The 24862-nt window shown below is 39.8% G+C and overlaps 1 protein-coding gene across 1 annotated transcript in view; it reads right to left on the bottom strand.

Moving 5' to 3' along the window:
• BICC1 (BicC family RNA binding protein 1) overlaps positions 1-24862 on the bottom strand; it is a 91287-nt gene that overhangs the window by 17590 nt on the left and 48835 nt on the right. Inside the window, exons 4-8 of the mRNA XM_066191641.1 lie at positions 4875-4954; positions 3547-3705; positions 2565-2618; positions 1558-1752; positions 379-630 (exon numbers count right to left, since the gene is read on the bottom strand). Of these exons, the coding sequence (XP_066047738.1) occupies positions 379-630; positions 1558-1752; positions 2565-2618; positions 3547-3705; positions 4875-4954 (740 nt within the window). The remainder of the gene's footprint in view (positions 1-378; positions 631-1557; positions 1753-2564; positions 2619-3546; positions 3706-4874; positions 4955-24862) is intronic.

The raw sequence follows: 24862 nt of genomic DNA, 5'->3' as shown, positions 1-24862 counted from the left end.
CTCAAAATAAACTTATTTACCTGACAAGCACAGAAAAGGCAGGTTGGCAAAATAAAACACAACCTGTCACCCAGCACCCACAGAGTATTTCAGAAATCCGCCTCTACTCAGAGGCATCTTGTTATTGTAAATTTAAATGACATTGCATTTATATTACCAAGGTTATTTTTCAAGTCACATTACCAGAGATTACAAATATTTTCAATAACTACAAACACTAACAAAGCCCTGACAAAAATTGAATCAGCTGTTTGCAGTGTGAGTAGCAACCCTTCCTCTCTAAGGCTAATTTACATGTGGCTTGTAAATACATGCAGAGCAAGCATATTTTCTATGATCTGGCAATTTTTTCACGCAAGCTTCACTGAAAGCATTTACCATGAGATATTGCCTGGCAAGACAGACAGACTCAATTGTGCCCTGGAGGTAGACAGTGGATTTCTTCTGTGGGTTACTAGGGTCAGGGAAGTGGATCTGAGCACCAGTCCTCTGCATGATATGTTTGATGTTGCTGCCATTTCGACCCATCATAAAGAGATGATGCTGCGCTGCGATGTCGAGCTGTGTGCTCACAGGGATTGCAGAGGCCAGGCTCCCAGCCAGGTGTTCCAAGAGCATGGCTGTTCCTTCCTGGAGGGAAATGGGGGAAACCAGTGAAACAGTGCACCCAGGCACACAAGAGGAGATCACAGACTGCTTCCTTTCTTGCCAGGCACTCCACAGGCAAGATAAGAAAACACTGTTGGGTTCAAAAGCACGATTGATTCGTTAAAGGTAACAAATGTACTAAACTCTGCCCACTACTCCCATGTTATGACCAAACGCAGCATTTAATTGCCACTCTAACAGGCAGAAAGACAGTGCCACATGGTTTGGTCCCAACAGACATTTTGTGACCGCAAAAGCAGTCAGAAAGCCAACAAGAGATTTATCTGGGTAGATACACTTGCAAAACTTGCCCCTCGGTGTTGGGCTCAGATGTTCTTACTGGCTTGAGATAAACCCATCTGGGACAGTATCAATCTCTCCTGCTGCCAGTTCCTAACAGGAACACTTCTTAACTTTATTAAGATGAACAGGCTCCTGCCAGTTCCTTGCCTTGGCTGTCAAATTCACATCTCCAATCTGGATTCACAAGACGAGTTTTATTGAACTGATTGGGCAACTTTCAAGGGTATATATTTGTGTGCATGTTAAGAAGAGCTCAGCATGAACAATTGGAGATGGGAGGTGTATTTTGGGGTTTTTGTTTGCATTGTTTTTGAATTAAAAGATGGGTAAGACCAGCATGTATTGCAGAACTGCCAAAAACCTGAACAAGTGTGCAGGAGTTGAGCACGGGACTAAAATCTTACCACCAACGATGCTAAGTCCTAAACTCAAAACTATTTTCTGTGCATTTTTACACTTCACCTGTGTAAGTATAGGAAAAAATTCAAACCCTCAGGGTTTGCAAATAATTATACAATAATGCGCTGAGGAGGCAATATATTCCATCTGAGACATATAAAGTACAAATATATGACATTCAGAAATCATCTTAAGAGCAGAGCTTACCTTCACAGCACTAGTGTTGTTTTGTGACCCTCTGACAATGACTGTAGCACCATACATTCGAGAGCGTTGTTTGAAGGAAACTGAAATGTTATATGTCTGACACACGTGCTGAATGGTCGGAGAATTAGGATCTGGGATGGGTTGGAGAATTCCAGCAATAGGCAATTCAAACATGAGTACCAATGGAAGCAGTTCCTACAACAATAATGAAGAGGAGATATTGAGAACCAGATCTGTACCCAAACTACAGCAATTTTATTCCTCAGTCATAAAATGTACTGATCAGTGATGATTTAACTGACAAAACACATCCTCTGCCCAGAGTTCACAGATAAAAATATTTTGTCACTTGGAAAAAGGCACTTCTTTTTCTAGCGATATTAGAGTGGGGGGCTTTTGCAGAGTTTTTTTTGAATCTTGCCTGGTTGATTTTTTTTTCCTTCCAAAATAGCGGGAGGATTTGGAATAAGGTTGTGTGACACGTCTGGATAAAAACTTGCAGTAAGCTTTTGGTAATTTATTTGATTCTTCATTATCCACGCCAAAATACACATAAGAGTTGAAATTAAAAGGAAAAGATAGAAAATAGCTACAAGTGAAGAATGGCACTGAATTATTTACAGAAATTACACATGAAAATGGTTAAAATGCGAGAAGCAGAAATTGCCTTTCCCAAGTCATAGATTCACATAGGATGCCTGAGCTTCCACAGGCCATCTGTGGTGGGTAAGTTAAGATGTAATTTTTATACAGTATGGAATTAATTTACATCTTGCTGAGAGTGTAGACTTCGTGTTCAAGACCCACTTTGGGCCAGTTAAAAATTCAGCCAGAATGTGAATCACTGTTATAATACCCTCGGCATATTTCTCATATCGATACTCACATTTGTTCCCACATTTCTGCTGTCACCAGACAGAGGCACACAACCCCAGACTTCTCAAAACTATGCGTTTTTTCCCTGACAGGTGTTTTGAAGGGGACACTACACTGAGCTAGAGCATTACCCGAATTCTGACTCTTGCGGACTCCACTCCAGCTGGCTGTCCTGCAATAGACACCTGCAACAGCAAGAATATGAAAAACATTGGATCATATTTTCAAGCGACGCAAGGAAAAGTTACCTAGATAGCTGTGCTCTCCTTAAAAAAAAATCTAAGGAAAAATTTCACACCTGCTGACGTCCTAATTGTTCTCTAAGCACTAGCTGAGAACTACAGCCAATATTAAAAAAAATGTTACAGCATCTTAGGTTCTATATATTTAAGCAACTAAAATAAAAGGACACCTCAAAAAATACAGTGGTGTAGGTCAAATAATGGAATTACTAACGTATACATCTGCTCAGTGCTAATATTCAGACCATAGTAGATTTTCTTGAATGCTTTGAAATTACTGCATTTTGCTCAGCAGCCATTAGGATGCACAAGTGGGAATTCTAAGTGCAAGGATGAGAGACTTGAAAGTAAGCGTTCCACCAATATTAGCACTAGAAAAGATGTACAATTCAGGCTCGATGAGTTATTCTAATGAAGTTGAACCCTTACAATAGGACATTCATTTCTGCTGCTTATTTGCTAAGTTTAGTTTTCAACTGAGTTACACCATAAGCAAAAAGCACCAAAAAAATCAATCAATATGCTGAATAAGTCATTGTGTTGAAGACAAAAAAAAAATTACAAAAGCAGATTTTTTTTCATACCACTTCTCTACCATTCACACTAAGTTGCTGACTTCTGTATGCACAAAGTAATTTTAGCTTAAAAAATTAAAATGATTCATGAGCCATCACTAATCGTTTCCATCTGTTTTTAAAGATTTGCTCACTTAGGAAACCCTGTGCTTTCCACACAGTGTAAACACCAAAAATCTATTTCCCTGAACACGAAAACACCATCCCCAAAAAACCCATATTGATGAGAGAAGTTTAGAAATGTTTTCTACTCTCTCATTACAACACAAATGAGGTCAGTATTAAACAACACTTACTTGGTTGCTTTTCTCTGCTTGATTGTTCCTATTTGAATCTGGAAAATGGATATGGCATCCTGTTTCCTCCATCACTTTTTTAATATTATTGCCACCTTTACCTATCACATGAGAATGTTCAGTATGTGAAACATCCATCTTCAAGGTTACCCGATTGCTCTGGAAATCAAGCACCCACAGTTAGACTTGGCCACAGCAGAACCCAAATGTTTAAGTTCTTAAGAGTAACGTAACTTCAAGAATGACATCAAAGTTGTAATTCCAAAGTATTTTTGCTATTACTTAACTTTTACTCAAGGATGATGTTTTTAATAGGAATCACTTAGATGTTAATTTGGTCTTGTTTTCCTTCTAGTGAGGAAATAACATGGAGATAAATACCCCAAAAAATGCATCTTCAAAAAACGACAAAATGCTTTTAAAATACCCTTGAACTTTCATCAACTGTGACTTAAGCATCCTTTTGCAATTTATTCTAATTTCTTTTAATTTTGTGTTCTCTCAATTGAAGTCACGCACCCCTGTTTGATCTGAAAGAATCACATTATGAAGACTTTGCAAATCAAAGCCGTGGGACCAAGTAACAGTGTTTTTTCTCCCTTAAACAATATTTTGGTGGTACGTGAATTTTTAAAATGCACAGTCTACAGCTATTCTTAAAAGCTCTGGTGTTAACAGCTCATAATAATGTTGTTAATATTTGTTCAAACAGTGGTGCTTATCACTCAAGTGTTCCTTTTGGCAATCTGCTCAGAGAACCAGGAAGGTGACACACAACAACACAGGAGTCACACACACTGCCCCAAAAGAAGTGCTGCTGAATGAAAAGAACATCTGACGAGCAGAAGAGACTCCCGGCCAAAATCTACATGTTTTAGAAATTCTGGTCCTGATGCTTCAGCGTGTAAGAATAGAAAAAGAGTTAAAACATAAAACAACATAAACACTTCTAAAATCATATTTCAAACAGAAATAAAATGTTAGGTTCTCTGAAGTGGTCGCATAATCTATTGCTTGCAGTGAAGCTGCATTTCAGATTTTGAAGTAAAACCCCAATTCGATGAGCAAATCAGTTATGCATTTAGCCACATGGCTGGAAATACTATTTCTATATAATTCAGATCTGGAAAAGCTGTTTCAAGCAAGTATTTTTCTTGCAAAATGTTTAAATATGTGGGTATACACCAATATCAACATCTGCAAGGCATTTATTGGAGACTTTGCTTCAGAGCGTCCATAAATACCTTCCCTTGAAACGTGCCCATTAAAGAGATCAATGTCACCACAAAATTAGGGGCTAAGGTGTCATTCTAAGAAAGTTTTCTTACTTTTGTGTCCAACACAGACATGATTTTCTCTTTTGCTTCTTTAACGTTTTCTTTTTTTCCAGAAACTTTAATATGGGGATCTATAAAAGAAATAAACTTGTAAGAAAAACACAGTAAAATATCTATAAAAAAAAATTTCCTCCCCGCTCAAATAAATTTGAGCCCATTATTTATAATCCACCGATAAACTGTACCACCAGCCTTTGGGATTCAGCTGAAGACCAAAATGTCTTATTCCATCCCTTCAGCCCCACAATTAGGATTACCAGATGAATTTATTAAACATGAGAACCGACTTAAAATAAATAGAAATCAAATTCCAAATGTATATCACAGTATCATAAACACTGCCTGCAATGCAATGACACAGCTAAGCCACCATGTCTTCTCAAACCAAAAGTAACAGCAGACAACCCAAAGCTTTTTGGCAGCCCACCAAACTCAAACCCTCCCTCATCATCACTGTTACATTTATTTAGTCTCTACAAATTATCCTTTGCAGTTTTAACCTGGCACTAAAGGCGTCTCTACAAAGTTTTCTGATTGCAGTTATCAAATGAAATTTAAATGAGACTTTATTAAAACAAATTGCTGAAGTACATAAATTAGCAGGAACACCAGCTGATGGTGGGGTTTGCCCAGTGAGATCTAAGATATTGATTCTATAGCTCACTTGGTTTGCATGATAATTTTCGGACCACTGCCCGAATAGAACACAAGGTGTTGGCCTGACTAGCAAGCGCAGTTCTGCATCCCATAATATACACCTGGGTCAGAGAGTACAGACCCAACTTTGGAACTAAATGAAGTATCAATTACTCCGAGTGCGAAAATTCCACATCCGCCAGTTTAGCAGCACCATCTGGTGTCCAGGAGCACAAAGTGCCACAGTGGAAAATTACCCTCAAAACATTAAAAGGAGGTTCAGTTACAACAAACAGAGAAATGCCCAACTGCCCACCCACATTCCTAATTGTTAGAGACAAGGGTATGACACTGCAGGTGATGCCTCTTTCCCCTGCTCTCGACTCCTCCGCCCTTTTGCAGTGCCTTTTTCTCCTGTGATACAAGGGATTGCTCTTAAAAAAGAAATTCTCATCCCTCGTTTGACTCTTGAATTAATTTAATTCATTATGCTTGACAAATACATACATCTCAGGGAATATAAAAATAAATATATTCTCAACGGCAGGAGAAAACAGCTGTAACACAACAGATCTGCCTTTCCCATCATCTCAGTGATTGAAATCACTTCCCTACTAAAGAAATGTGAAATAATACAACTTGAGGCTGTAAACCTGTTCTATACAACTGAAAATTGAAACTCTTCAAGTCATGCCTGGATACTCTTTTCATTCCAACAGTAAAAATAAGCCTCTGGTCTTCACCACTGAGAAGTTCTGAGCACATTCAGCTGGGGATACAGAAACTCTGAAGGAACACAGGATTCACTGCCAAGTTTCATGGAAGTCAAGAAAAATGCTGCATTTTGAGATCTGAGAAACAGATACATTTTATTTTTTAAGATGGAAAAACCATAGTCACAAAAACATGGTACGCACACAACCTACAGAAACTTCAAAAAACTGCTGCTTCAGCCTTTCACAATGGAGCAAAGTCAAACAAAACCCCAACAAAATAGTCTTAAGGGCAAATTTTCTTTTCTTTTTTAAGTTGACAGGAAGCCATGTGGTTCTAATGCATTTAAGCTGTGAATGATATTTGAAGTGGATGTTGCAGTCAGAAATTCCCAGAAGCAGATTCTAGCACACTGTGTGTGCTCCAAGTGCTCTTTAGATGCAACCAGGAAAAACACAAGCCCAGACCATCAGCACCACTGTGGAGTTGATTTTCACATATTTGCAAACATTATATTTAAATACATATTTGATTGTATGTAGGAAAATGACCTGAAATCAAGCCTGGCATCCTATTAGTACCAAAGGAGATTGCTACCATCCCATAATATTTGCTTACTCATGAGTGAAAATACAGTCTACAATACCTATTTTTTCCATTTCTCATCTCAGTTGGACACCTCTTTTCCTTTGATACTGACAGCTTGGGCCAAACATCCTGTATTTCTACACTTGTTTGTTTTTTTAAGATGAGAAAAGCTCAATCGCTCAGTTTGAGAACAAAACCAAAGAAAAACCCACAAAGCAAAAAAGAAACCACTGAGGCCAGTGACAATTCTAAAATATGCTACCAAATCTTTCAAAAGTGGTCGTAAGTACCCTCTCCTTACTTGACTTCTTGTCAAGGACGCAGTGGTTGGAAATGGATATAAAGCAGACCAGTTTAAGTCAAAGAAATTTGTTCTTTGAAGGTAGTTCACTCCTTCCTTCAGCGAAACACTATTTAAATAAAACATCCTCATCAAATTTTGCCTGAAAAGAGTTACTCGTAACTAAAAGATTTTGAAGTGTTTGAATTGGTCTGGCGTGAGCTGAAATCACATTGAACTATGTATGATCTGCAGGAAAACTCACAGGTACCCAAATAACAACCGACAAACAGATCATTTTAGGAATCAATTAAAAATTTAGAGAGACAATTAGATAATAATAACCTGATTTTCTGTGTATTACAGAAACAAAATTTCTTAAAATAGCTGTGGAATCAAATAGCTTGCTTGCTTTGCAGATGATTCCCTGGATTAACGGTTACATTTAATTTAGAAAACAAATCGTACCTTATCTTAGGCACTAAGACAAAAATCTTGGTTAGATAAAGCTCTACATTTAATATTCGAAATACCTACAGGTGCAATGGCAGCAATGCCCTGTCAAAGCCCCCAGAAATATCCATGGCACTCTCCTAAGAGTGAAGAGGATTTTCAGGCACAGAGTTGTAACAAGTGTGACGGGTGTCTGGTCCTGGCAGTCAGATAAGCACAAACCAGCATCGCAGTCGTTATTTCCACTGATCCACGTGGCCACAGCACCCGCACACAGCCCTGGCTGGCAGGAAACCATCACCCCAGCCAACCCGCTCCCCTGGCTGGGGCCACAGCAATGCCGCTTTTGTTCAGGGGGTGCTACGGCATTCCTCGTCCCTAACGAACACAGGGTTTGATACCTGTTTTTACTGGGGGATGGGGGGAGGCAGGGAATCACCTTTTTTTTTTTTTTAAGGTCCTCAGTATATCAGAGTACATTCCATATGAAACCGGAGAGAGCAAAGAGCAGGTGCCTACCATAAATAAAGACGTGAGACACCAAATCTTGGCAAACTATTTGCAAACAAAGAACACAGGCTTCAGAAGAGGTCTGTGTGCGGTCTGTGTGCTAGAAGCGTATCAGGCCTCAACACTATAAAATAAAGTGTAGCATCAGACCCCGGAGAAAGTTTTAGCTCATAAGAAACAACATGATTAGTGTCCTGCAAACTATTAAAAATGCCATTCTATAGTAATCCATCTTGTCCATCAATACTGAAGGGCAGTAGATTTTTCTTTAGGAATGGAAAAGAAAAAATTAATTTTACCAGGCCTTCTTCCACACCTCTGAAGAATGGAGGAATATTTACATAGAATAAAAAGCTGAAGTTACACAACAGACACTGCTGGAAATTTTTCTCAACAGCCTTCATTATGCCAGACTCCTGCCTTCAAGTGGTCTTTTATTGCTCCTATCCTCAAATTCCTCACTCCACACTTTGGCAGAGTTTCACCTCCCCACTCTTTGTCCACAGCTATACCAGCAAGCCTCCAGCTTTTATTGCTACTATTGTGTGCGACACTTCAGTAAACAAAACAAAATTCCTCCAAGCAAAAGTATGTTTGTGCCAGTGCAAATGCATCTACACCAACTTCTGCCAGGCAAGAAATACTTCAAATAATGAAGCCATTTAACTGTGTAGGCCTCTCCTGAAATTCAAGTGTTACATTTAACATCTGGGGCAGCTCTTCAGATCACAGCTATGCATCCAGCTTGTTTACAGGATGAACAGCCTGAAGTAACACAAATACCAAAATACCACTACTCTAAAAATAGCCAGACAACTGGGCAACACCAGGGCAGATGACAGTCATTCTCAACGAGTGGCTGATTAAGATCTGAATAGCCCGAGAATATTACAGACCTTGAGACACTCAAATGAAAAGACAAAAGAGACCCAGCATTTCTAAGGGACAAGTTTTGAGAGTCTCTGTCCCAAAAGTACCAACAAAAACACACTAAGCTATGGGAGAAGTTAAAAAAAAACACCAAACCCACAACTAATTAACACGTAGAAGTTGGTAGGTTCTCATCTGAAAGGGCAAATACACCGATCACCCTACAACCAGATGAAAAATTATAGACCTATAAGAAAGTGAAATAAGCCAAAAGGTCAGGTAAGGCTTTTTATTAATATGGAGAAAAGGATAATGAAATTGAAACAACTTATTAATGCTCATAAATAAATTAGGAAATACTGTGTGCACAGTTCTAGGAGTGGATATTCCCTCACCAAAGTAGATGACTGGTCATAGCCAAGAGAGACTTGAAATAGGCTCAAACTATTGCCATGGAAAAGCAACATTAGGGCTAAAAGCATGGAGCAAAAGCTCGGGAGTAAGGGCACATGCAAAGGAGCTCAATTGAATAATAAAGCGAATTCATCACTTGGGCACTTGCTGTTGGCTCACCAGTTTAAAAGAATTCTTATCCTCTCTCCAATACAACTCAGGGCAATCTCTTCTCCTCCCAGTGTCTACACCACAGAAGGAAAAAAACTACTCGTGTATTAAGGCAGAAAGCAATGAGCCATTTCCTACTGCAGACTCCTGAGTATTCTCAGAGGTAGCACTCAAAAACAACATGCATTTTTTTTTGTTTGGGGCTTGTCTTTTTTCTTGTTTTTTAGCTGAAATTAGACTGCGGCATCGTTTTCTCTGAACGAGATTTCACCCAGCTAACTTGGGCATGATCAAAAGCCTACCCAGAACATCGTAAAACTCCACATGGGCTGCAAGCAATTAATAGTGTCTTCAAAGGAGACATACCCTGAGGCTCTGGGCATTCTGGGGGATCTGTTTGTTGTGGACAAACAACTGATTATGAAATGTCCCTGGGAGGACATAGAGCCACTGCCTATATGTGTGAACACATTTGAAACACTCTTCATCTTCCCAGAACTTTTTCACTCTTAGTTTTCCCCATTACTGGCACCTAACTCCAAACCATCTCTAGATGTATTTCTGTTCAACCCAGGACACGAGAAGGAAGGTGAGAGGAAGCAAACACTTGTCGCACTCCTCCTGCACACTGTTCCCTCCAGGGAAGACAGTTTTCTTGCAGCCCTTCACTCTTGGTTGGTGGCATGCTGCCACAGGAGGAGCATTAACTCCCAGAGCAGAGCTTTCCAAGCCTGCCCTGTAACAACCGCCTGATGTGCAGCCAGCAATCCTCTCCTCACTGCTCTCCATCATTTATAGTAATACACTTCTATACACATACACAGGCAGAGAGATATTCACAGAGACTGAGTAACACACTGACCTCTCACACACACAGACCTGAAGAAATGCAGTGCAGCACCTGGTAGAGCAGAGAAAAGAATCTTGTTCCTCAAAGATTTCAGTGCAGCTCAAAAGAAAACGTGAATATCCGCAAAAGGCTACTTAAAATTGCTCTTAGAGTGAAATATCTGTTTGATGTAGCCTCACAAATGAAAAGAAATGAGATGCACTTGTACATGAATCACAGCTGAATCCCACATTTGGATCTCTTAGCAGCTTTGAAACATCCCAGCAGAACACTGAAAATTCATGTTCAGAATTAAGTGAGAATTAGCCAGAAACATCAGATAAGCTTTAAAAAATAGATTACCTGTACAAGATTACGTTTGGAGAAATAAACTATTGATGACTGGATTTCGCACCACTGACAGAGGAAATGAAGTTGAAAAGACTTCTCTTAAAGCATAAGCAAAGAGGGAAGACAAGGAAGAGGTAACAGATCACATGGCAATTTAAACAGAAAAGTGACCAGATTTCAAGGGAGAAGGGGAAGGCCAAGGTGGAGAAGAAAACCTGAAAAGAAGAAATGAGAATTAATTAATTGTAATCACCAAGACACTCCAATTCAGTTACACAACTTCAGTTACCACCATGATTAGCTTAAATTCCTTATTTAACTTCTAAAAAGAGCCATTCGGCAAATACAGTCAGCCACAAAAAGGCACACACCATGCCGCCCTTCTGCTGCCTCTTGGGCAGTTGCTCTTCAGCCTTTAGCCCAAGTAGCCACCCAAAGCAAGGCAGTCTCTCAGCAGGACACTAAGTCTGTTATGGCTTATTTTTTCCAGCACGGACCCAACAAATTCACAGTTCATTACTTAAATGTCTGCTGCCATTCTATCTCAAAGTATAAACATGGAATCACAATGCCTGGGAAAGAAAATAGATAGAGAGAAGAAAAAGGCTATAGTATTGTAAGATTAGCTTAAAGGAGAACCTAGAAAACAGCCATGATATTCCTATCAGAAATAACATTACTCTATCCTCACTGCAAACAGACTCATACTCAGGGTTGCAATTCTTAATGCATAAACCATGAGATAATTTTAGTTTCTCACACACACAGGCTCAAAAAAAGTCCTTGTGACTGTGTTTTTCTAAATAAAAAACATCATCTGACTCGTGAGCTTAAATTCACGCCTCAGGCTCAGCCTTCTTTGCAGAGCTCCCACATCCAATCCCTGGCTACCGCTGCACCTTTTAATGTCTGATTGCTGGGACTGACTGCACCCCACTGTGTGAGCTGGTCTGGACACAGCCACTGGAAGGATGAATTCAGTGGCCGGACCAGGAGGGTGCAGTTAGCCTGGAGCAAGGATTAATGCACTACATAGGCCTGGGTGAACAGGACAAACAGACCTGTCCTCTTGGGAATCAGGGTAGAATGAAATGTTATCGGAAAGATAAAAACAGCTGCCTCCCAACAGAGTACCAGACATCAGGTGACTAAAGCCAAAGAGAGCTCATAGAATATTTTTGATCACCATTACAAATACTTTACCTTCCCAGCTTTGGTACCACAGTCTGTGAAATTAATTTTCCCAGAAAAGTTTTCCTTTCCTAGATTATTATATTTTTAGAGGTTATTTCTACCGTATTCCTGATGAACACAGTAGACAGGTGTCATTTTTTGTTTGCTTGCTGTTTTTTCTAAACAAGGAGAAAAATGGCAAGTCTGACAAAGAAACATCTAATAGCTCTTCTCGAGAGCTATTCAAGTAGCAACAGCTACATGAATTAAATGAAAACGACGACAACCCAGTAAAACTCCAGTCTAAGAGTCCACAGGGATACTGATTCAAGGGCTTGGTGGGTTCTTACACAGAAGAACTCCAGTACAAGCAGATCCCGTTCACTGCCTGGATTTTGTTCCCATGCACCAGACACTAATTACAGTGCTTATAACAGATAGACACTAAATAAGAAAACGTTCATGAACTCTTTTTTGAAGCTGTAAGAAGTCATTTTCTTTGACAGAGTTAGATCATTAACACACGCCCATCTCTGCATCTTGGGGAAGAAATTTAAAAGATTCATACATACTTTAAAGTTATGATAATATTAAGCGTATGAAATTTGACTCAAAAATTGCTATAGTATCAAAAAGTTTCTGCCATTGACTGAACTATTCTATTCATATAATAGAATTAATGACTATTTCTTTTATTATTTTTTAGAAGTACAAGGTACACATTTTTTTCCAGCCAGCATGGCAATGTATTGGCTTTTGCCATGCACCACCACTGTGCGGGCTGTAGTCTCCAGGAAGAAAAAGGCAAACAGAGAAGGAAAGCAGTGTTTCCATCTTCCTTCTTAACCCACTTGGGAGGCACCTAATCAACAAAAACATTATCCATCTGGTAACATTCAACTGATTCTGAATACTAAACTCTTCTAGATGCTTTTATACCAATGTTTTTTAATGTGAATACTGAGTAGTATTTTAATCATAGAATAATTGACCATTTCTTACCTTTTAGCATGGGAATATGTATACAGCATTCGAAGAGCTGTATATCTTACATTAAAAGGTTATTCTTATTCACAGATAGTAAATTATTTTCACCAGTATAACATGCAGTTTGCAGCTGATTTGGGAAGAGATCCTTCGTCTCCTGAAGAAAAGTGACTTAAAAACTTCTGCTTTTCTTTTTAGGGACAGGCTCAGAGCAAGCAAACACTGCCCACACTGTTCCTCTGCAAGGGCAATTTCTTTGTGAAATACTGAGAAATAAGATCACCAAACACCTGAAGATGTCCAGTGCTGCCTTTCAAATCAAGAAATCATTTCTTGGCTGTTCTCAGGTGAATTCTCTCTGCATCACTTCTGTCCATCTGTCTCTCCCCAGTACTACACTAATAGCAAAACTCACCTCCGGGAAATTAATCACCTATTGAGCATCTCTGCAATGTGAATTTCAGTAGTCACTCTGATAAATTGCATTTTGTGTCCCAAAAATTGAGTTTAAATAGAAAGATGGGCATCAGAGTGGAACACTCTCAGTCTCTATTTTACATGCAAATGCAGTGCAGAGCACATTGCAAGGTCTCTGCTTCCTAGAAGGTCCTAAAAATCCCAAACCAATACATCAACTAATTTCAGTTTCAAACTGGAATTCAAAAATTGGATTCTGAAAGATCGTGATAAATTTGCACTCTCAAGTAATTTAATTAGAGCAATAAGTTTATATTACTACATTCCAGGGCTTGAAATTTCAGTTTTACTACAGTTAGTGCCAAGAGCACTCACTGCATGTTAAGCCCCTTGATAATTCCCTTCATATTACAACTGTGTTTGTATTTTACCCCTCCCTTGTCTGGCCAAGTGTAAACAAATCTGTTCTTCACAGAAAACACAGCCAGTCCCACTCAAAACCAGAAAAGCCCAAAATCTTCCTACTCTTACAGGAATGACCCAAGTTCCAATCTCTCTTGTGTAGGTGTAGGTGAAGTACAATGCCCACCTGCTGCCCCCTTCGCTACCTAGAGTTACCTTAAAACATTCACCAGTGTGACCATAAATGCATTTTATCCTCCTCTGAGCCAGTACAAACTCATGACTTGAAGCTCTCGTGGCTGCAGGCACACATGCCCCGAGTACAGCCACACTGGCAAGCGGAGCCCAAACGAGATAAAAGGCTCAGCAAATGTGGATTTCTTTAAAAGCCTTCTGGCCTGTCACCTACCCCGCACGCGAAGCAGGGAGAATTAATGGCTGGGGCTGTTTTCTGAAGTGGCAGCGGTCTGGAGGCTGGATAAGTGACTCCAGTAAATGAGGGATTTGCTGCCAGCTGCTGGCACGAGGGATGCTGTGGGTTTGTGCGTGTCTGACCGCTCGGATCAGAGAGAACCAACACGAACTCCCGTGGCCCGGTTTCAAATGGCCTGGGATGGTCTTTCTGTCCATTTATTTATTGCAAAACAGGGAGGAGTCATCTAGGCTTGAGTCAGCTGCTCCAGAAACAAAAGAAATAAACAAACTTGTGACCTAAACACAACCGTTCTTTAATTTTTAAAGCACACAATTGTGGGGTTGGGGGGAATTTTTCTTCAGAATATAAGAAACGGTGTGCACTGACAGCTTCTCATTTACAGAGAAAGTTAATAAAAAGCAGATGGAGGTCATAATACAGCAACTACAATACATGCTGTAATTAATCTGGCGCTCCAAACAATAAACACAATGTCCACAAAAGACTCACTTTAAATCTCTACGTCCATTACAGACCGATTGCCTCAGCAACACATTACAGAAATTATTGACCATTTACAATGTCGCACTGAGGTAAGAAATCCTTCAGCCGCAACAGGTTCTCTGTAGCTTAATTAGAAAGCTTAGCACTGAGTACCTAGAGTGAATACTTGGAGAAGTATTTAAACCAAAAAGACTTTTCCCTCAAAATATTCACAAGCCAAATATCATAAATACAGAAAACAGCAGGATTTTTCCGCCTTTGCATCTCACCATGAAGAGAGCTGCCACTAGCCAAAGAAAAAACTGGAAAATTCATGTGCATGCACACATTTCAAATGGCAAAATATGCAAATATTGCCACTACTAGCAAGTCAATGAAAAAAAAAAAAAACTAGACTAGAAGATAGTGAGGCATAGGAAGTTTGGGCCTCCAGACAGAGAGTATGTCCACTCAGAAAAATGGTGGCAGTGCTGTTTCATTTGAAATGCTGAGAAAAATCAAAGAAAATCATCCTTGTTTCAAGTTCTACATCCACAGTTGGAAGAAAAAAAAATCAAAAATCACTGTAACTGTTTCTCTAAAGAAAAAAAAAATAATTACAGCTCCTTTCCAGCCATCTCCTACAAATATTTCATGTCCCACCAATTTCAACCAGGAAAATGCACAGCAACAGCTGTGGACAAACAATGTAAGTCAGCTGAAAATTCTCCCCACAGTTTAGCTGTCTAAATACTTGTGGGAGAAGACAAGTTTTCCATTCACTGCAGCAAAATCAAATTCTAGCTCACAAGTATAGCAAAAAAAAAAAAACCAAACCCACAACCCTAAAAATTGATAATTCAATCAAAAATAAATTTGTCATATTCATAAAGTTGCTTTCAACCGATTTTACTTGGGTAAATTTCAACCAGCATTAAACCAAAGGAGTTTCATAAATATCTGTGTATTATACCAGGGTTGAGAGTTACTTCAAAATTTACCAGCAAACACTAGACTTAAAAACCAGAGAATTGCTTGAGATAAACCACAAAATACAACCCAGCACTCCCCGTACTCCACCATGCCAGTCTAACTCCTGAATGCCAATGCTGGGCATAGGTTTATGTCAATATTTTGGTTAGCAGCTATGGCCTCAAATACCTCACTCTCTCTGGATAACCTTTAGCTTGCCCATGGGGAAAAAAAAAAAGAAAAGAAAAAAAAGCTGTGTCATTAGGGTGATTAAGGCACTGGCAACTGAAAGGGGTCACCAAGACATAAATTCCTGTTAATATCAGGAAGTAGAGAGCACCACCTCTCCCCACAGCTCTCACATCTTTTCCCTGCCACGGGATGAGAGCAGAACACCAAAGGGCACCACCTGCAGATGACTGCAAAGTGTTTAGAAACTGCAATTTAGGCACTCAAGTCTAGGTTACCAGATGTTCATTTTCAGCCGCTGCTGATGCTGGCAATGACTGAGGTTAAAGTTTTAATCACAAAAATAACAGCGGATGAAGAAGCAGAAAATACACAAAAAATATCTGTGTCTGTTAACGTATGTTAGGAAGGCAGGAAAAAAAGAGTTAATGGCAAACAGTCTCTTACTTCTTGACAATTTCTTCTTTTGGGCTGATGTGCTGCTTACATCGCTAAGAAGCAATTTTCAATACAATGAGTCAGCTGATTAAAAGCATAACCCATTTTGTCATAGCTTTCTTATCTTCATCCGGCATTCTACCAATAATTCATGCTATAAATGGCCTTGTCTATAGTAGTTTCTTTTGGTTTATTTTCCTTCCAACCCCATCACTCTGGAACTAACTCCATCTTTAACTTATGGAATCCAAAACCTGCTCCCCTCCCAAATGCACCCGTGTACACTGTCACGGCATTCCAACAGGGATTCTTCCTTGCAGCATCCTTCAGTAAGCAAATCCACAAGGAGAAAAAAAAAAAATGGACCCAAATAGCCACTTTCAGTATTTCTTGGCCTCACACAAAGCACATGTTCAATCTGACGATTCAGATTTCTTTGATGTGACCAAACGTGCATCTATAAACAAGTCAATTCACCTCCACATGGGAGTTCCCAGAGGCAGGAGAGCTGAACATGAGCTTTACTGCTCACTGCACTCAGAGCAGCTGGAACAGCAGAGAGGAACTATACACAGGAATGCATTTTGTACACGTATAGCTACAAATTTACTGCTGGAAATCTCTGTGGGAGCTGACTGGCATTAGAGGATTTTAAGCCAATTCCACAAAAGAGCTTGCACTTTCCTGAAGCCCAGTATTTTCACAGCTTACTTTCTTGGCTACTACTCTCCTCCAGCACTGCAAAACCAAGTTTACATTATTTGACCTTGCACTGGACAAATTCAATCAGCCAGATGAAAGCTGCACTCAAAATCAATCCTTTATATTGCCATCTTGGTTTACTTGCACACATTCTAATTCTGTTTGGTGATTTTTTAGTAGAAATTGGCAATATCCTCAGGTCCCATGGACTAGAAATACATATTTTGCATTCCTGGTATTTTAAATCATACATATGTTTTGATGCAAGACAAGACATCTGGTAAACGTTTAACAAATTTAAATTGCAGCCATCAAAACTGCATCTTTATGGAAACTGCACAAAGACATCAGATGGGAATAGTGACATGTTAGACATTGAATCAATGGTCCAGGACAGTAATGAAAATACACATCAATACAGCAGCATTTAACAGCTTTTCCCTGGGATATTCATTAAGTTAGAACCTCAGAACTGTGTCTGGTCTAATTTCCAAGACAAGGATATGTACTGGAAATTCATGCTGGACACCAAGGCTGTAATCCTCCCCTCCACTTTTTGGAAAGAACATTTTCACCATCTTCCTCCCTTGCACCTCCCATCTGTTTCCCCATTATCTTTACATCATCTTTGTCTCTATTATTCTATCCTTTCAAAACCCTAATTTCTTTAGACTCCCACTTTAACCTCACATTTCCTGCCATCCCACCTACCTCTTTCCAACTGGCTTCAGTCTCCTCATCAGCTTTTCATTTCCTCTCCGTGTCTCTCCCCATTCCACTTCATTCCCAACTCTGTCCTTTCCCACAGCTTTGCTGCCATTAACAAGAGCTCATTTGCCTTTCCCTTTCACAGGAGCTAATACAGGGAGGACATGTTGCCAACAGCCCTCTGAGAGTGGCCATGGCTGGTGAGCATTGCCAGGTGGTTTTGGTCTCCCCAGCTAAAAGAAACCAGTTCCAAAGCCAAAACTACCAGAGTGCCCAACAAGCATTTAACATAAAAACACTTATGTTTTTAAACATTAAAAATCTGGACCAAAAAGGTCACCAGAACACTAGCTATGCCCAGGATTTTGTTCTCTTTAGATTTGACTTGCTTTACAGACAGTGTTAGTCTTGCCAAATAATCGAGGAATTAAATGACCAGCACCATTTTCTATGAGGTTAAGTTTGTACAGATGAAAAGTTCAAAATTCTGAAAACTGTATTATAGCTATTTTTCTGATATTCCCTCCTACTGCTTCTTCAGAAAAATCATATGATTCAAATTACAGTTTCCAGAGGAAGTAATTAAAGAGACCAGAATTTCTATCAATGATGGTTTTGTAAGTTTGCACTTGGTCTTTGGCACCAACTCTGCCTATATTTAGAATGCACAGTATAAAGAACGCTTGACATCAAAGCACACAAAAAATTTCAGAATTTTACTAGTAATACAGCAAGGAGAGGATGATACTCATGTACACTGTAATTTCAGAAGGTTTATAGGACTTGATCAGGGTTGGAGCGGGGAATACACAGCCAGCCCTAGCTGCAAGCGCTCCCATCCCTAAGAAAGCCTCTCTGGGGAAGGCAGCTGCAGAAACACTGTATCAAAAAACTGGAAAGAATGTAATTTTTTTGGTCAGCTACAAAATATCACACATTAGGTATAATGGCTTTAAAGTATAAAAATGCAGTGTTCTTACCAGTAATATTCAAGGGCATATGATTTTTTTTATCCCCTCCAAACTGTGACAAGACTCTTAAGTAGATTTCCATCACACATCTTCGTTTCTCTATACTTTTGAGAGCTGGAGGGTTCTAGCCTCCTTCACTCAAGACAGTTTTTGTTCCAAATCAAGGCAAGAATTCAAATCCTGTTTGCTAACCTGACATACCATTGCCACTCACTGAACAATGCTTAATGCATAATTGGTGTGTTGAAATTGGCACCCTCAGTTACTCATATTGGTGTCAGATATTTGCATACAGTAACGCATTAATTTTGGCAGCAAGAACTTCTCAACATCTCTTTATGCCTTCTCAACCATTAAGATTGAAACACATGGAAGGAGGAATATGTCACACTTAAAAAAAGATGAAACATGACACCTGCCCTTTTTTAACACTTCTCCAACCAGGAAAAAGTCCATGGTGACAAAAGAACAAAAATGTACTATGGACATAACACCAAGAGTTCATCTTCTCTCGTGAAAAATACTCGAGGATGAACAATCCCTTCCCTGAAGGAAAAAGTATTAGAGCAACACAAATAATATTAGTTTTGCTGCAACATGGTCAAGCATAGAAATAAGTTTAATGCCATTCTAAGGACCAGATAAAACTTGTAATTTCCCAGACCATGTACCAGATCTGACTGAAATTTTATTTTATGAAGCAACTGCTCAGATGAAAAACCATCTTACTCCTCCCCTCCTCATCTACTGCCAGCATTCTCAAGAATCACTGCAGAGAACCCTTTATCTCCTGGCAAGGGCAACTCTCGATTCCATTGCAGAATGATATGTGCAATTCATCTACTTTTAAGATACGAGCATAATTCTTCTTAAGAAGTCTACTTACATACACAGTTCTCAGCTGGACAATTGCATAACAGGGTGAATCTTTTTTCCTGTTTTTAATGAAGTCAAATAAGAGCTGCAAAGGAATTTTGCTGCACACAGAAAGCTGACACGGAATACCCAAACCAATGGTTCTGTTGTCATGGGCACCAACAAGGAAAAGGCAGTTAAATGCCAAGATTTTTGAGAAAACCTCTACTTGGTATAAAGTCAGACCCACAGCTTTATACCTTGGGAACCAGAACTAAACAGCTTCAGGAAAAATTCTGCTGACAAAAGAGTGCTGGCCCCCATAACCCAGCGGCCCTGAATGCCCCCTGCGTCAGTGGGACTGGCACCAGGGCATGCCAGGCTGCAGGGCTGAGCTGCCTAGCAGGGAGCTATGGAGGCAGGGAACAGGCTGGAAGCACGCAGCAAGGCAGGAGGGAGAGAGAAGACCACAATTGTGCTGTTTGTCAGCTGTGAAAACAATCATGTCTCCCCTGACTTTGTTTCTAGGAGAAATACCTACTGGTCTTGCCTTTCCAAGTGCTTGGAAAAACAAGCGAGTGCATCTTTATCATTATTCACAACATATGGAATAAGGCTGTCCTGGGGTCTGGTGATCAGAAACCATTCTGCCCACTCCTATTACATGAGGGTGTCTCAGCTTGGTGCACTGGGATCCCCTTACCATCTACAGATGGGAAAGACTCACAAAGTGAATTCAAAAGCCCATCTCGCAGCACCTTCCTGTTGCTTGCTGTGTAAACGGGTGAAAAGCTCCTCTCCGGAGGGAACAGGTGCCCACAGCAGTCATCAAATCCTCACCTCACTGGACCAGTTACGGACAGGGGACTGTTGCCTTGCCTTTAAGGCTGGGGATCCACACGGGCAAGGGAAGGCACCCAACAGCTCTGTGAGGGCCTGAACCTCGGAGCAGCAGCAGCCTTTGAGTGGCTGGCAGAGTTCCAGCAGGGATAAAGTACATTACTTTCTCTGTAAGAATGGCTGCAGGATGACTTTGGGCAAGTAGAGCCAACACTTTCATCGATGTGCAAACTGAAATCAGCGCGGAGACTAAACAAATTAAACCTCAATCATGATCTAATACAAAAGTTACCGAAGTGCTTAAGCATCCAGGCACTTCAGAGGCTGAGGCGCTCTCTTCTCTGCATCACTCTACACCCCTAGCTAAAGACCGCAGAACAGGAACAGTCATCACTCCATACATGTTCGGGTCCTGCCAAGAGCTGGGGTACAGCCTTGCAGGACACACAATTCCCACAAGTTGGCACAATTTTCAGAAGCATCTTAGCAGGCGAGAAGCTCAAGTTTGTCAGAAAAACTCCACATATGACTGCTGATCTCCAAGGGCCTGATTAATTCCCCCACTCTTTTTTTTTTTTTTTTTTAATTGGAGCTTAAGACTCTAAAGCAATTAGGTGGTTACTCATAGCACTGAATTTAGGATAGGAAAATATCCCACATTCACTCAATCTGGTTTGGTTTTTGGTTTTTTGGGGGTTTGTGGGTTTTTTTTGTTGGTTTGGTTTGGTTTTTTGTTTGGGTTTTTTTGTTTGGTTGTTTTTTATGTGAGAACAGCAGAAGCTACAATTATTGTAACTAGAAACAGCACACAAAGATATGAAAGTAGGTCAAGAGCAGGAGTTCATTGACCCAAACTATGAAAATACACCGTTAGAATCCTTGGTTCATTAACAGGTCTGAAGCACTTGGCAGTCCTGGGATGCTGTGTGACGTTCCCAGGTGGGGCTGATCCAGCATTTAAGACTCAGGTGCACAATAAAACGCAGTGCCTTGTTGCATTTACAAAAACGTAAAACATCAATTCCTTCTCAAGTAATTTATAGTAAGAAGTGTTTTCCTTTAAGATTGATAAATCAGCAACACATATAAGTAGTGGCAGGCACACAAGCAATTCGCAATTCCAACACATGAAGTTCTGTTTCCTATTATTCGCAACATTTTAATACACTTTTAGATGTTAAAAATGGCCACAAATGAAGAGATTGAAGTGAATGAAGTTGTAGGAGTACTAGTAATCCTAGTAAGATGAGTACTTTTACCCCACAATTTACATAGGTATAGTCTTTAGAAAAGTAGCAGGATTCACTTCTACATTGAAAGAAGTAAGAACAAATCAAGAACTAAGAAAACTAGCTTCTCTAAGAAAATGTTTTCATGCAGCTTAAACCATCTCTGAAATAAACAATCTTTAATTTCTGCAGTTTTTCCACAATACAGCTAGTTCCAAATCACTTTTCAACAAAATTAAAACCAGGTATAACATATATACAATGTGAAAAAGGAAAAAAAATCAACTAATATCTCTTTGGCCCAGAAGAAGGCAGTCATTTAAGGAAATGACTAAAAACCTCTGTTATGGCTGCAACTATATTAAGAAGGAGTAACATACACATAAAGCCTTAGAGGAAATGAAAACACCAAAGACCCTAAAAAATAAGGTGATCCTAACAATCATTATTCTACATAGAATCACAGCATCATTAGGGTGGGAAAAGACCTCCAAGATCATGACATCCCACCTTTGGCTGAACACCACCTTGTCAATTAAGCTGTGACAGTGAGTGCCATGACTGCTTGGGTTTTTTTTCAACACGTCCAAGGACGGCAAATCCACCACTTCCCTGTTCCAATTTTTCAATTCTTCATCACTCCTTCAGTAAAGATATGCACACAACCACATAGAGCACAGCATTATCTGCTTAGGAGTTACATAAGACAAAGAAGCAAAGAGCCTAAATGATTAGGCATTTTTTAGTTGCTTTTATGCTTATTTGACTGAACTAGGACTTGACAATTTCTTGGGGAAATTTCAGGTTATATAACTGCACTTTGCAGAGATGCCAGCATCTGAAAAACACCAAGCCACCTGGTATTTAGAAAAAGATTAAGTATGTAACATAAATTTTGCGGCATGGACCAAAATCCTTTCAGTATTTCAGAAATCCCAGCGGTAACTGAAAGCAGAGGACTCTCTTAATTCCACTAAACTTTGCATTTACTACAAAATACCGTCAGTGAAATGAGAATCTCCTGAAGCAAGGGTCCAAACCCACTAGATACCACACAAGTACTTTTCCCTCTGCTCCAAGTTTTTCAACATCTGCCTCATTGAGCCATTCGCTTTTGCTTAGGCGTGTTTTGGTTTGGTGGAGTTTTTGGGGTTGTGGTTTTTGGTTGGCTGGGAATTTTCTGGGAAGAAAAAAACTCTAGAAACTTACAGACATGCTACAAGAGGTTACAGTGATGTTTAAAGTTCACAAGACTCCTAGCTAATGATGCTGTGCAGGGTTATTAACTCTTCCATTATCACTGATGTTTAATAATAAAAGACTGGGTTTGGACAGAAGCATTGACAAAGTCCTACCCGCATCCATTAGTCTGAGGAGGGTTTTTTGCAGCATGGGATTTCTGCATGGCAGTCTCTCCTTCGTACAAAGGTGGGATTCGGCTCAGCTGCAGTACCAAGAGCAATACTGCATAACTTATGATGCACTTGTGCTTGAGGCAGTGATGTAATCCCTCCATGGAACACACGTGTAAATGATGAAGTGCTCGCACATGGGACACTGAACTGGCAGGCACAACTCCAAACTACTCATATATTAACCACTCCTGGGATATTGTACTGCTGGAGGCTCTGCTTCCAAAGCAGTTCACACTCCTTGCAAAAAAGATTGCATTGACAAACTGAATTGAGAAAATTAGGTATTTTTGAAAAGAAAAATAAATTGTCTAAAAAGTCTAAAATCAGATTTAAGATTTCTCAGAAAGCCTATGGCAAAAGAAGAAATAACCTGGCATTTCATTTACACACTTTCCTAAGGCAGCACAGCCTGACACCGCAGTTCTTTGTTCTCTCCCTCCCCGTTTCATCTAAAAATTTAAACTTCAGCTTCTATCACAGTACTGGGAAACAACTGAAAGTTGATTTAAAGGTCTGAAATGACAAACATTCTAGCTTACTCTAGAAATCTAAGGCAGTAACTTCCCATACAAGTTTGGCCTTGAGTTCACTATGCAGTGACATTTGTTTTAACAAAAGAGGAGTCTCTAGCTTTTATCACAACACCTCCTGAAACAGGCAAAATGCTTCCCTTGTACCTAAACAACATTCCAATAAATAAGAGTGAGGTTTCAGTAATTTGGCTGAACTCTCTCTGTGGTTATCTGCCTCAAGAGTGGCATTACAGTTATTAACTTCATTGTGCACGTTACCTTCACAGCTTCAGATGCAAAGAGGGAAACAGATGCACTTGGCTTGCAAGATAATTGAAAAAGGCAAAGTTTAATGAAAAGTGTGAAACCGAATTGCCAGGCATGAATGCCAGCAGTGCCCAATGGTAGTTACTGCTGCCTTCCTTCCAGTACCTTCAGTATCACTGTATCTTGCTGTACATATCTCCTTAGATACAGATATGACAGGCTCTGTACTTGTGTTTGAGGTGTGCCAATGAAAAACAGCATGTAGGAAATGCTTTGATAACAGAAACCAGTTTAAATTTTTTGAAGTTACTAAAAAAGATGAAAGAATTAGTAAAAAGTAAAAAATTATAAAAGTAGAAACAGAACAGGGAGAAGATTTTTATTGACTAACAAAATGCATCGGTGATAAGAGAGGAAAAACAAAAACAAAAAGCAAAACAAAAAGCCATAAAGCCAGAAATAGCAAATAAGAGGAAAAAGAAAATAATAGCAGCTCAAGAGAGAAAAGAAATAAACTGGTAACTTCAAGATTTGATACAGATAAAAAAGAGCTGGAGACTAGAGAAAAATAGAAGAGGAATGAAAATATGGCAGTAAGAGGAAGAAAAAAGAGCAAGAAAAGTGGTTTTTAAAAGTGAATGGTGGAAGAGACCCCCGAGTTCTACTCGCTCTGTGAATTCAATTTATCTTGCATTTCCCCTTACCACCTTTTCTAACCTCCCAAAACATTCCCTGCTCCAACTCTCTGATCATCTTCCTGCTTGGAGCCACTGAGTTTCCAAGAGCTGAAAGGGATTCTTACGGTGGATGCTACACAAAAGCTATTTCAAGCTGCATTCTGAGCACACACATATCCCAAAACCTCTTTATGGCTGTTGGAATACAAAGGGTCACAGGGGTATGGGGGAGGGAGAATTTAGAAATAAAAAGGAGTAAGGAATACAGGTGAAATTGGAACTCCTATATACCCATTTCCTAAAGAACACCTTCAATACCCATCCACAAGCACTGCTGGTGAGTAACATGACATTCACCTGCTTCCAAGGCATTCAACATTCCAGATCCATACAAACAAATGGGGAAGCATGAGCACATATAGTTAGGGTTCAGACAGCCAGCAAGTGAACAAGGACTCCCCCTCTCCAAAAGTAAAAAGGATCCATGGCGAGTTTTAAGCCACCCTGGGCCCCCATGAGAGCACCAATGACA

Source organism: Chamaea fasciata, unplaced genomic scaffold (assembly GCF_029207755.1).
Source record: "Chamaea fasciata isolate MVZ Bird 193981 ecotype frontalis unplaced genomic scaffold, bChaFas1.0.hap1 SCAF_9, whole genome shotgun sequence".
Classification (NCBI taxonomy): domain Eukaryota; kingdom Metazoa; phylum Chordata; class Aves; order Passeriformes; family Sylviidae; genus Chamaea; species Chamaea fasciata.
Note: the sequence above shows the minus strand (reverse complement) of the source record. Positions and strands in the feature narration are given on the sequence as shown.